A 14,073-nucleotide genomic window follows, 5' to 3' on the forward strand; every position below is an offset into this window, starting at 1 on the left:
ATGGAAAGAAACTTTTCCTTTTGGTGGAGCTATCAATTACCAGGGGCATAGATTTAAGGTAAGAGGCAGGAAGTTTTGAGGGCATGAGGAAAAACCTTTTTACCCAGAAACCACCTCAGGAGCATACAACCACACAGCCAAAACATTGAATTCATCAGTTTCCAAATCTCGTCACCCCCCCCCCCCCCCCACCCCATCCACTCTAATTCAGCACCACCCTCTTGACCTGACCTACCTGTCCATTCTCTTTCCCATCTATCCGCTCCAGACGTCCCACTAACCTATCACTGTAACCACCTATCGCCATCCCAACTTTCCCCTAGCTCCACACCCTCTCCCCGTATTTATTTCTCAGCCCTTTTCCCCTTCCCCTCTCCTGGTGAAAGGTTATGCCCAAAACATCAACCCTCTTGCTCCTCAGATGCTGCCTGACCTCCTGTGCGTTTTCCAGTGCCACACCTTATCGACTCCGACTTTCTAGAATCTGCAATCCTCACTATCTTCTAACTTTTGTATGGGCAAATGTCTATCTCACCTCCACCCTCTGGGTTCTTTCATTGTTCTTTTTTTAAAGGTTGGCAGAGCATTGATTCCAATTTGTTTGGGCAAGATCTCTTCTCACCCTGATGAAGCTAGTTATCCTTACTCTGGATTGCTACTTTGCCAAAGCCAAAAACTACCCATAAGACAACAATGATTGTCCCTTAAATGTTCCCCTCCCGATACTTGATCTACATGACCCAGTTCATTCACAAGAACCTACAGAAAAATAGACGCTGTCTTTCAATTCCTTGGCATATCCTTTCTCTCCAGCACTTCAATTCTGCCCTTAATACTGCCACTCATTTCTTCCCTTCTTTCCTGAACATCCTGTATCCGGGGCTGGATTTTATTGAAGCAAATTTGCAGCTGCTGAAATATCTATCTGTTCCCTTATTACCATTGCTTTCCCAGTTTGCTGAGACAGCCATGATAGTGTGGACTCTATTCTGGTGGGACTGTCCAGATGAACTAGAACTCAATACTGGACAGGCAGCGAGATACACTGAAATATCTTCACCCCACAGTCCTCAGAGATGTCAGCGCACCTCTAATTCTAGCCTCTTCAGCACTCTTAATTTTAAATTGCTGTCCCTTCAGTTTTCTGGGCCCCAATGTCTGGAATTCTCTACCACACATTTTGTTTTAAACCTCCTTTGAAATACTCCTGCAAAATTAATTTTCCAATCACACTTTTGGTGATCTTATGTACTATTTCCTTGTGTCTTGGTGTTATGCTCTCTTTTATAATATTCCTATGAAGTACTTGGGAAAGTTACAATAATAGTTGGATTTCCCAGTTTGAATTGAAAAAGCTTGCAGCTTAACTGAGGTGCCGATGAGTGGCTGGAACAGGCATGTGTTCCCCAGCATTATTTGTGGGCTAGCAGTCGGAGGTATGCACCTCTCACTGGAATACCTGAAGTTTATTTACTGGCATTGCTGAAAGTGCAGTTAACTGGCTGACTGTGGGCAGAAGATGCAAACAATTTTGAAGGATTATTATTATTGGATTAATATTTCTGTGAACAAGCAGTCAGTCAAAACAACATGCTCCCTCAGGAGACAATGGAACTAGTTAATATCAATCTATTCAACTTAATTCTGAAAGTAACACTCCATGATATAGTGTGCAAATAATTCGATGAGGTGACTGTAGGATGCATGGAGAGACATTGACTTTGGATCAATGGTAACTAAAACCTTTCATTATGGATTGTTGAAAGACGACTTTCATAAACATCCACTCCCTCCACCTTCAACACTTAATAGCAGCAGTGTGTACCATCTATAAGATGTGCTGCAGAAATTCATCAAAGCTCCTTCGACAGCACTTTCCAAACCCACAACCACTTCTAACTAGAAAGAAAAAGGCAGCAGATGCATGGAAATACCAGCACTTGCAAGTGCCCTCTGAGCCATTAACCATCCTGACTTGTAAATATACAATCACAGAAGGCAGCTCAACACAGAAAGAAGCCATTCAGTCCAATGAAACTGCACTGACCCTCTGAACAGTATCACACCCAAACCTAGGCCCTACCCTATCCCCGTAACCCTGCATTTACCATGGTTAACCCACCTGGCTTGCACACCTCCTGTCAATTTAGCATGGCCAATCCACCTCACCTATGCATCATCAGACTGAGAGAGGAAACTGGAGCACCTGGAGGAAACCCATGCAGCACATATCACAGAATATCGTTATTCTTCCACTGCTGCAGGGTTGAAATCCTGGAACTCCCTCTACAACAGCACTGTGGAAGTACCTACAGCACATGAACTACAGCAGTTTAAAAAGGCAGCTCAACACTACTTTCTCAAAGACATCAAGGAACAGGCAATAAATACTAGCCCAGCTAATGACACCCACATCCCATGAATGATTAAAAACAACCTGATAGATTGCTTGCAATGATTAGTCAACAACTCCATTATTGTTGGATCATACAAATACCAAGATGTCAGAAAGCAATGGATGGACATTTTTTTTCAAAATTCATTTATGGCCTATGGGCATCATTAACTAGGCCAATATTTATTGCCCATCCCTAATTACCCAGAGTCAATTAAGAATCAACCACATAGTAGGTCTGGAGTCACATGTAGGCCAGACGAAGGCCAGCAGATCTCCTCCGTAAAGAACATTAATGAACCAGATGGGTTTTTCCTGAAAATCAGCAATGGTTTAATGGTCATCATTAGATATTTACTTCCAGATTATTATGGTGGGATTCGAACCCAGATACCCATAACACAAGTTGGGTCTCTGGATTAACAGTCTAGCAGTAATACTATCAGGCCATCGCCTTCCCTGTTGTACTTCATTTAACAATTCCAATCTTCCTAGAATTTGTTTTAAAAATAATTCAATCAATGCTAGTTATTTATTGTTTTGCAAAAACAAAAATATGCATTTTGTTTTGTTTAAATGTATTTTTCTTAAATATATTTTCTACTTACCTCTATTGGGATGACTATACAATCTATTCACTGAGACAGAGTAGATCTTCATCTTTAGATACACAAATAATATTTATATGAAACATATATGCATGAGTTATTACAGATAAGGCAAGAATATATATTTCCAACAGCCTTCCCCTGCTCGTAAAATTAAACCCAGAAGACAAATGTGATTTTAAGGTGAGTTTATTAAAGGGTATTCAAAACATTCAATGACAAGCAGAAAAATGAAAACTGACTTAAAACTGACAGTCTTTTCATCCAAAACAAGCACAAATGTTTTAAAAACAGGTGATGTGTTTTGCTTCGATGATGATTTTGTGGACAGTACATTTTCTAACACTGGCTCTACTCATTTAGTTTAGAAGTTTCAGTACTCGTTACCTTCAACGATCGCACAAAGTCTAACATTAAGTTGACAAATTTTTTAAAATGCATCGGGACACAGTGATATTATTGCTTGTATTCTTTCCTCCTTCCAGCAACAGTGTTAGCAACTGGAGAAGATTTTCTTTTTAAAAAAAGCATATTAAACATGGGGTTACTTCATTAAAAACCCCTCTGAAGAAAATTGAAGGCTAAAAGAAGCATGTTATTTTCCTCTTGATCAATTCAAGTATCTTCCAGGTTGAAGGAATGCAGACAGCTTTGAGAAAAAAAAACACCTAGTACACGTACTATTTATCTAGTAGGCGACAGAAAGGCACCTCTTTTATCATGAAATAGCTCACAGTTACAAGATGGAATGTGGTATTTACTTTTAATAATCTACCTTACCTTGAATTAGATTTATTCCCTATCTTGTTCATTACTTAATTCTAACCCTATATTCATAATGCAGCTGTGAAGGTCAATTTCTTTTTGCAGTTGTAACCCATCACCTACCAGAAGGCAACGTGTTTGTTATTCTGTGAATTAGTTACCAGACAAATCTACAGTCTGGAAAGAAGTAAGTGGTATTGTTCATACAATGGCTGCACTGTGAGATTGTGGTCTTCAAAACGTTTGACAGTTTCTGGGAGTTAATAGACATGATGCAACCCTGGTTTTAGAGATTATTGTACCATTGAGTACTTGCCATAAGGCTCATCAGTCAATAATTGTAGGTTTGGCCTAAATGTGCTTTTAAAACAGAAGTAACTACAGATGCTAGTCAAATAGATTTTGCATGTTAGAAAATAAACTGCATAATATTTTTATTACAGTGGATTTTAGGTCTGTAGCTCCAGTTTTTTTCTCTTTTTGCCTCCTATGTAACAGAGTTCACATTGAGAATATTTATTTCATATTTATGATTAATTAGTAATAGTCTTAATAAACTTTCATTAATTTTTAATTCCATTTGTATCATGGTTGAATGTCGTTATTAAGATTATTCTTTTATAAGTGGATAATTTATAATTTAATGGAGCTAACTTAGATTTTCTGTTTGCCCAAGATGTACCCTTAAAAAAGCTCGTTTCAACTTCAGGAACTTAGAATTACTCAAGTGTTGCTCAGGACTGCAATTCTGGACACAAGAGCGCAGATTTGACACAGCTGGAGGATTGTTGTGGATTCCAGTTCAAAGTTCAATCAGAGTTCACCAAAAAGGTGTAAACTTGGTCAGTACTTGGATACACTTGTCATACAAAACTATTCCACTGCTCTTGTTTTGGGGAAACAGCATCCTACTTTCCTAAACAAAGACGACGGAAGTCAAAAGGACAGAGCTAAGAAGGGCTCTGCACATTGGGAGTTCATCTTTCAGCAGTCTGATGTAAAATAGGAGACTGAAACAATGTGAAGGAAGAAACAGTAGCTCAGTATTGGGCTGTGTTGGGGGTGCTTGGAGGGGTTCAGATTTGGACCTTGGTTAGATTTGTTGTTTTAACTTTACAACTATTTTTCACCTTAAGAGATTGGAAGGGCACATTGAGCTTTCTTTTACCAAAGGGGAACAGACAAGGGACCTAACAATCCCTGAGCTCTCTGCATAGCCACAGGCAACTGGTAGCTTATGGGATTCCCTAGTACGCCTGCATCTTATATGGAATTAACACTCAAGGTGTGTTGATCATGAGCTGAGCAGAAGTGGAATTTTGTAGCACTTTTTGTTTACAGCCACTGAATGTGTTGCACAACAATTTAGTTTTATAGACTAAAATGTATAATTTTCACTGAAAACTCCACTGCCAGAATTGGGAGGTGGGTAGAAATGTCAAAAAAACACATGACTGAAAACAGCCACTTCTCTGATGTCCTGTCCTTCTTCTGCTAAAGGCCTGGTAATACAGCAGGGCAACTTTGGGGAATTTCAGATTCTATACAGTTAAGGCAAATTGAGAATAATTCAATCATCTTTTTGAAATGCACAAGGAACATTCTCACAATAGAAACATGACTCTATAAGATGTCAAAATGGTTTACATCCAAATTCTTAACGTTTGTAGAGTCTGATTGGTGAAGCAGATCACCCACCTGCTTGATTTCAATAGTTATGAAAATTAGGAGTTTCTATAATAATGGACAGTTAGTGTGACACTGGTTTTGGCCATTAATATAAAATTAATTATGTGATTCTCCTTACCAGGATACTCAATGTTCAAGTGGCACCAGTAGTAATTACTGCCAGCTTCTGGGCCTGTACACATTCAAAATAGCTGAACTCCACCATAAGTTTTACATTTGTGCTGTCTGGCTGCTTTGACGTTGCTCAACCTTAGGTCACAACTCAAATGGCTAAAATTCTCAACAATTGTTCCCAATTTCAGTGTATCAAAAGAACAAAATCCTAAATAAGAAATCACACGGAACCACTCAAATTGACTACCATGCCCTTTAAGTGGCAAATGCTTCTTTTCAATTCTACTATAATTTGACTTCATACTCTAGCATATTGAACTAGCCACTAGTACATTTACACTTTAAGTATAATCTAGTTAACAGTGTACCACTGATATAATCATCTCTATTAATAGGTCAGCTGCTACTATGAGCACAAATTAACAATGAACTATTCTATTTCAATAGCAAATTATCTATTATTTTATTTCTTCTCCCAATGTTGATCAGTTCATGTTAATGGTTTCGAAGATTAGATTACTTACAGTGTGGAAACAGGCCCTTTGGGCCAACAAGTCCACACCGATCCACCAAAGCGCAACCCACCCAGACCCATTCCCCTACATTTACCCCTGCACCTAACAGTACGGGCAATTTAGCATGGCCAATTCACCTAACCTGCACATTTTTGGACTGTGGGAGGAAACTGGAACACCCGGAGGAAACCCACGCAGACACAGGGAGAATGTGCAAACTCCACGCAGTCAGTCGCCTGAGGCAGGAATTGAACCCGGGTCTCTGGCGCTGTGAGGCAACAGTGCTAACCACTGTGCCACTGTGCCGCCCACGTGAAGAAAATGCATGATTATAACTACATCAAATTCTTGATATAAATAAGGATTGTGTTTTAAAAAGTCTGATTTCTCAAGAAATTTGCATTCTTTACTGCTTGAAAAAGGGCCATAGAAAGTGACTTAAACCATGTCTCAATTGTATTAAATATTTTCTACATTTCTTGAATGTTTAAGGCAACAACAGATGACTCAGAAAAAAAGATGCTTCAATGATATAGCTATGATCTCTCTGCAATCCACACAAAATCTAAGTCATTAATGCCCGTTAGAGAAGGAACTCTGCTGTCCTCATCTGGTCTGGCCTGTAGGTAACTCCAGATCCATAGCAATATAGTTTAACTGCACTCTGAAATGGCCTTGCAAGACATTCAATTCCAAGAGCAACTAGGCATGGACAATAAATGATGGCTTTACCAGTGATGCTAAATTTCATGAAATAGTAAAAAAAATGCTAGGTTTCTGTCTGAAAACAGTTACATCAACTAGTAAGGGTTTGATTCTCCCACCATTCTCTAATCATGTTCAAATATAATTCCTTGAAATTTCTAATATGTCACGCAAGCAATCATTGTAGGCAGACACAATTAGATAGTGAATGTCGATATATTATTCAATTACAGAGGACGTTACAGTTGTTTGTGTTTTTGCAGCAGGGGATCATTCAATAGTGATCAGCAAAAAGATTCCAATTTGAATTTTCTCCTTCCTTAACCTTGGAATGTTGAGATCAATTATTGCAGCCGAGCCACCGTCAGTTCAGTGGGTAAACTAGTTCAGGGTGGAGTGGAGTTATACTCTTGATCCTTCTGGTTTGGGAGATGTCCTAATTTTAATTCTACAAGACCTGGTGACAGAGGTTACCATTTCCAAACTCACCAATAGTCTGATAATTACAGAAGTGGGAAAAAAAACAGCCATTGTCAACAGAAGAGTTTTTGATAAAAATGTTAAAGCTTGTTTGTTCATATCCCATCGGATCCCATTATCTACAACTTAAACATTAGTCTTTGCAATGTTAGCATATGAATGTTTAGTGCATTTTATGACATTCCAAGTCTAATCAGAGACATTAACTAACTAAGAAGTGCCAAAGAAATGTGCCAAATGTCTGTATGCTAATAATACAAAGAATAGCTTTTTGTTTTCTACCTCCTTCAGGCAACTTCTGAAATTCTTAGCCCAGACCTGACCCAGCTCGGTTCAAGCCAGCATAGATTGTGGTCTAAAAAACAGACATTGCTGGAAAATCTCAGCATATCTGGTAGCATCTGTAGATGGAAAGCAGTATTAACATTTCAGGTCCAGTGACCCTTCGTCAGAACTGGATTGAAGTTTCTTCATCTCTACTTTCAGGTAATCTACAATTCAATATGTTCAGATTATGTACAAAATACATGTCATAAAGATAACATTTACATAACATATACTGTAGATATAAAACTACAAAATGCTGTAAATCCAAAAAGTGACTTGCTGTATATGTACTGTCTTACCTGAAACATTAATCATTTCTTCCAGATCCTGATCAACCTACTGTGCCTTTCCAGCATTTGTGTGTAATATTAGAAATGATTACTGTATCTACGTAAAAATATCTGAGCTACAAATAGCTAGCTAAGCCATTGAGTTCAGATTTCTTTTCAAAATCCCATCTGATGTATAAACATTACTTTCTATGATAAAAATGCAAATACTCTAGATCTAAGAATGCAGTTACTGTTTTGTACTGTCTGTTTTCATCATAAAAATTTACATCTAAAGAATTTATTTTCATGAGCTAAGGCACTTAGTAGAAAGAATATGTTTAAAACAAGAACCGTTATACAGTCTATAAATGAGAAGTGCCAAACAAGCAAACAAATTGATCCTGATTTTCAGTGCATTGGAAAATAAAGTTCACAGCGCATGATAGTTTCAACTGGGCAACATATTACAAATATACATTTGTTATCTGATGACTGTTGTTCAAAGCTCATAAACTAATGTGTATTTCCATTCAATCCATTCACTGTCCCATTATCTCAAGCAGATACTTAAAGGGCTATATTTGTCTTTTAATCAATAAATAATGGTATAGATTTAAGGATAAATAAGTAAATCAGAAATATAAAGAGAAAGTGTTAGAAAAGCACAGCAGGTCAAGCCAATTCTCAAAAGGACAGCTTAGCTATATTTCCAGGCCCAGTTCTTGGATTAGGAACATATCATGTTGTGATATTAGTCACAGAGAGAAGTGAAAGAACGAAGTATTTCGTAATCAATAATTGAAATATAAAAAGTTCTGGATTGGGAATGAAAAGCAATAATGTACATTCTGCATCATGCATTGTGATAAACTGAACAGTCTGGTACACCAAGTATGATTTATTTTCCTGTAAAAACAATCTAAATACATCAACATAATTTTTAAATTGGAAAGCCTGATGCCCAGTGTTGCACAGAACATTGCTGGCTGGAGATACAATTCTGCCAGCTACTCAGTTCCTGATCTTGGCTGCATTGTGGATATATCTTAAGGGAAAACCTTCAACTTTAACCGAATGAAGGGTAGGGAGAAGTAGAAATCAGGATTTTCTCTCAAGATAAAGCTAACCCCTACCAATCCTGTAAGTTTACTAACTGGCTCAAAGAAATGTGTGAGGAGGTTGAGAAGCAAGGAGCAACTTACTTCTTGGTCTTACCTACTGAACAACCTAAAGGGACCAGGGGACTAAAAGTATCATCTGATAAACAAAGGCGTAACTATTCACAATAAAAATAAGTTAACTATTCAGCAGGTTGCTAATTTCACTGTGTGGACATTACATGATTAGGCATTATTTTGACACCAACAATGGATTATACTCCTGACTCCCTGAAAACTGAGCTTCCAGACGACAAGCTGGCAAATACCTTGGGCAAAGATTAGTTATGTGTTTTATATCATCTAACATGACGTGAAATAAACTGAGGTTTTGATAAACAAAATTTGTTTGAACTGCAATGGGACACACATGACATTGCCTTATGGGATTCAGTTATCATACAGAGGAGCAGTTTATCCTGGTCATTCTGGGCAGTAACTTTCAAGAGCTAATTAATCCTCTGCTCAAACCCATGCAGCTTTAATGATTTTTGAACTTTATGTACATGAAACATTATAGATGTCATCATTTTTTGCTTCTGTAAATCTATTTCAATTTGCCTTCACAATACCGTCATACATTATGATGAAGGATCACACTTCAAACATCTGGTACTGGGCTGGAACTAAGCAGAGCCAGCACAAGTGTGTGAAATTTTATATTTGGCCAGCTGTGCATTTCAAACATTTTCTGTTTCTAATTAGGATTTTTGCAAGTCAGAGTTTTAAAACTCTTTTGCAAGTTAGAGTTTCAAACAGATTAATTCTTAAACAATTTGGATTTGTTTTTCCTGGTCACATGGACGGTTGGAACAGGTAACAACAACACTTGTTCAGTGTATAGTTTCAACTGTCGCTTGAGGCTGAAGTGCAATGTAGTATAAGCCTTCATTTTCAAATGCAGTGTACAAATCGGTTATTATTAGGTATACCTGAATTAGGGTTAATGCACTTCGCCAACCATTGTTTGAAAAAGCTGCTCCAGAACCAAAATTCTAAAATGGCATTTTAAGACAATGGCAACTTTCCTTGGAATTTGTCTGCCCTTTTTTTAAATAAAAAGCTTGCACTTCCCAACCCCTCTTCCCATCAACACTTGTTCATATAATTTCCTCAATCCTTAATCATAAAGGAGAGAATGTCCAATCTACAGATGTTTCTACACAAACACTTCCTGATGTTGCTTGGAGAAGATGTCAAATTTCCTTCCTCCCACAACCCTGTGCCTTTGTGACAAAATTGCATAGCTTTTTATTTAAATTTGTTAAGATATATTTGATTTTCTTTGAAAATGAAACTAGTTTATCAACGAAATGGTCATATTAAAAGATGAGATCATTTTGCCAAGGTTAAAGAAATGCAGCAAGTCGACAAAACTTGAGAAAAGAGCAATACAGGATGAAATTGTCCTACTTTTTGAACCAAAAGAGAGTAAAAGAGTATTGGATAGGGTCTTTTTTCTTTAGCAAGACAAAGGACAACAAAACAATGTGGCTGGACAGTTTGTCTTTTCGAAAGCATATAAGTATTTATATTTCCCTTTTACAGTTCGTCAAAGTTCTGACATTTTGAACCAACCCATTACTATAAGGTGAAATGGCTACTAAATGAAATTGGACAAGAAAGTAAAATGATAATTGCAGTTTAATCCTTTGTAGCTATAACGGAGTCAATGGCTTGTCTCCTGTGAAACAGGCACAAAGTGAATCAGTTAAAGGAGATTAATAGCGACCCAAAAACTGTTTAAATTTTCAAATGAAAACAACTATAATCTTTGTCACCACAAGTGCATGCATTCTTAATGCAGTAACTCTAGACGTTACCCCATTTTGGTGTTGAGTACGAGCAGATACCTAGTGGTTTAGGGAAAGTTGAGAGGGACAGCACTATGAGCCCAACATAAAGCTTTGTTCAATAGGACCAAATGATTAGTAAAACAATTTCTACATATGATTTATGGGCCTCTCAGTTTGTTGTCATTGATTTCGATGGCTAGGAAATCAGGAGCACCACCATCTGGCATCTGGTATCAATTTTCTATTTTGCACCGTCATTGAACCAGATTTCATGCTTGGAGTCTTGTCCAACAATTCCGACAATCCAAGAAGCCATATTGTTATTATGTTGGTTATCTAAGATAAAGCAGACTGTAGTAAAATGTGCAGAAAGTGGCTACTGCCTTTTTTTAAGGGAATATTGTAAACTTAATTGACTATAAACAGAGGTTAAATCCAAACGGATGTTTTTCCATCTCCAGATTTGCTACTGGAGCTGCCTTTCTCTGAGACAGGTTTGGGCTTAGCACCCTGTTTCTCATGAGCAGTGTTGACACGGTTTTGCTCCACTACAGTACCTCCTGATGTTGGGCTGCTGGTCCTGGATTTGTGCGCATTCTCTTGACTGTTATAACTCTGAAAAGCAATATCTAACTGCTCCTGGGCATCTTTCAGGTGTTTGTGGAGCCTGGCCAAGTCAGGTGGGATGTTGTCATCTGGACTCGTGGGCTGTTGCTCTTGGGCTACATTAGCTAAGTTTTGCTCGTGAGCCATAAGGCCATTTGGAACCTTGGTGGACTTGTCCGATTTGACCACCAGATTGTATCCTGGTGGCGATGATGGAATGTTCCGAGGATAATGGTAAGGGAAAGGTCTCATGTTGTTCTGATTACGCCGTTTGCTACGGATTATATCTCGGATGGTTCCAAAGCCCAGATGGAACATCTCACAGATATTAAGAATTAGGCAAAGACAGCTGACTACATACATTACAATGAGGAAGACCATCTTCTCAGTAGGTCTTGAGACAAAGCAGTCCACAGTATGAGGACAGGGATTTCTAGTACAGACATAGGATGGATCAACTTCAAATCCATACAGAAAATATTGTCCCAGAAGGAAAGCCACCTCAAATATAGCCCTGAAAATCAACTGGAAAACGTACATTTTCATCAGACCTTCTTGCAAGATGCGTCGCCTTCCATCATGTTTTTCATTGCTACTGACTTTTTTCTCACTTTCTGTTTCATCATTGATCATTGGCTCTTCCTCATCTTCGTCCTCTGTTTGTTCTGAATTATGATGGACTTGCCATCGTACTGTTGGCTGTTTCTTCTTCTTGAAAAACTTGTTTTTCTTTTCTTCTTCAGTGGATCTGGCAATCTTGTGAATGGCATAGCCAAGGTACATTATAGATGGGGTAGATATCATGATGATCTGAAAAACCCAGAACCTCACGTGGGAGAGAGGTGCAAATGCATCATAGCAGACATTCTCACACCCAGGCTGTTTGGTGTTACAGACAAATTTGCTCTGTTCATCAGAATATATAGACTCCCCTCCAACTGCAGTCAGCACAATGCGGAAAATAATCAGCACAGTGAGCCATACCTTGCCAACAAAGGTGGAATGATTGTGGATTTCTTCAAGAAGACGTGTTAAAAAGGCCCAGCTCATATTTGTCATAAGAACTCCTCATCTAATATCTGCAATAGAACAAAAATATTATAGACTTAATCCATTAACCAAGTGCTTAACACAAGAATTAAATATATTAAATTGTAAGCTTAGTATCCAGAATGTGAAGACTTAGTAAATTCTATTAGTCTGAATATTCTGTAAAAGTGTAGCATCTTTACAACATTAGGATGTCCTAAAACACTTCACACCCAATGGATTATTTTTAAGATCATTGTTTTGTAAAACAAATGTAACTGTCAAAATGTTTGAATAGCTGGTCATTTTGTGGAAATATTGCACAGAGAATTCTAGCTCTTCTTCAGCCTGGATTTAATTTCTCATTTGAAGTACAACACAGCACTCCCTCAAAACTTCCACGGAAACCAAGTCTAATAATGTGCTGAAAGCCTTGATAAGGGACTCAACTCTACAAGCTTCTGATTCAAAGGAAAGAACATCATCACCAAGAATTAAAACTAAATTAACACACTTTCATGACGAGTCTGAAACTCAGAGTCCTGTGCCATCAGTCTGGTAAACCTTTGTTGCACTCCCTCCATTGTCAGAACCTTCTTCCTCAGATAAGACCAAAACTGAAGACAATACACCAGCTGTGGTCCCACCAATTACAGCAAGATATCCTTGCTCCTATACTCAAATCCTCTCACTACAAGGGTCGATATATAATTTACTTTCTTTACCATCTACTGCACTTGTGATCAGACAGGCTGAAACATTAACTTGGTTTATCTCTCCGCATAAGTTGAGTAGGTAAGCGATTGGTTGGTGAGTTCCTTTTTACTTTAAACTGGGGCAGTTATTTTAACTCACAGTAATTGAAGAGGAGATTCAGAGGCACCAATTAAAATTAATAATTCACACAAAATACTAAGAGGATTGTATTAGAGGAATAGACTTTCTTTTTAGACTGTGTTGTGGATACCTGAGGTGTGTGATCGCAATTTCTATGCCCATGTAGCTTGGGAGAATCATATGTGGAGGAAGTATCTCTAGCTGCTTAAGTTCCACCTCAGGGTTTCTGAGTTTGAGGGGCAGCTGGAGTAACTGCAGGTATCAATTGGGATTAGAATTTCCTGGATTATTTATTCAAAGAGGTGATCATCCCATAGAGTAGATGGGGCCATCTAGAAAAATAGGAACAGATAAGGGAATCTTCAAGGTGTATCATTCTTAAGTAGTGCTCAGTTTTGGAGTCAGTTGGAATAAGAAATTGGCTTAAGGACAGAAAAAAATGTGTTATGGTAAACAGAAGTTTTCAGACTAAAGTCTGATATGGGCACAGAATCAATGATAGGATCACTGAGATGACACAGTGGCTCAGTGGTTAGCACAGTGCCAGGTATTCGGGTTTGATTCCAGCCCTGGGTGACTGTCTGTGTGAGTTTGCGCATTGTCTGCGTGGTTACAACCCAAAGGTGTGCAGGTTAGGTGAATTAGCCATGCTAAATTGCCCATACTGTTCAGGATGTTTAGGTTAGGTGCATTAGTCAGGGGTAAATATAGGATAATAGGGTAGGGGAATGGGTCTGGATGGGTTACTCTTTGGGGGGTCGGTGTTAAGTTGTTTGGC

General features: G+C 38.2%; 1 protein-coding gene across 8 annotated transcripts in view; it reads right to left on the reverse strand.

The window, feature by feature from the left end:
- Positions 1 to 3,176: 3,176 nt before the first annotated feature.
- gjc2 (gap junction protein gamma 2) overlaps positions 3,177 to 14,073 on the reverse strand; it is a 251,201-nt gene continuing 240,304 nt past the window's right edge. For all 8 annotated transcript variants that reach the window (XM_072576313.1, XM_072576310.1, XM_072576311.1 and 5 more), the window contains one exon: positions 3,177 to 12,508. In XM_072576313.1, coding sequence (XP_072432414.1) covers positions 11,253 to 12,488 — 1,236 coding nt within the window. In that variant the 5' untranslated portion in view covers positions 12,489 to 12,508 and the 3' untranslated portion in view covers positions 3,177 to 11,252. The remainder of the gene's footprint in view (positions 12,509 to 14,073) is intronic.

This window comes from Chiloscyllium punctatum, chromosome 8 (assembly GCF_047496795.1).
Source record: "Chiloscyllium punctatum isolate Juve2018m chromosome 8, sChiPun1.3, whole genome shotgun sequence".
NCBI lineage: Eukaryota > Metazoa > Chordata > Chondrichthyes > Orectolobiformes > Hemiscylliidae > Chiloscyllium > Chiloscyllium punctatum.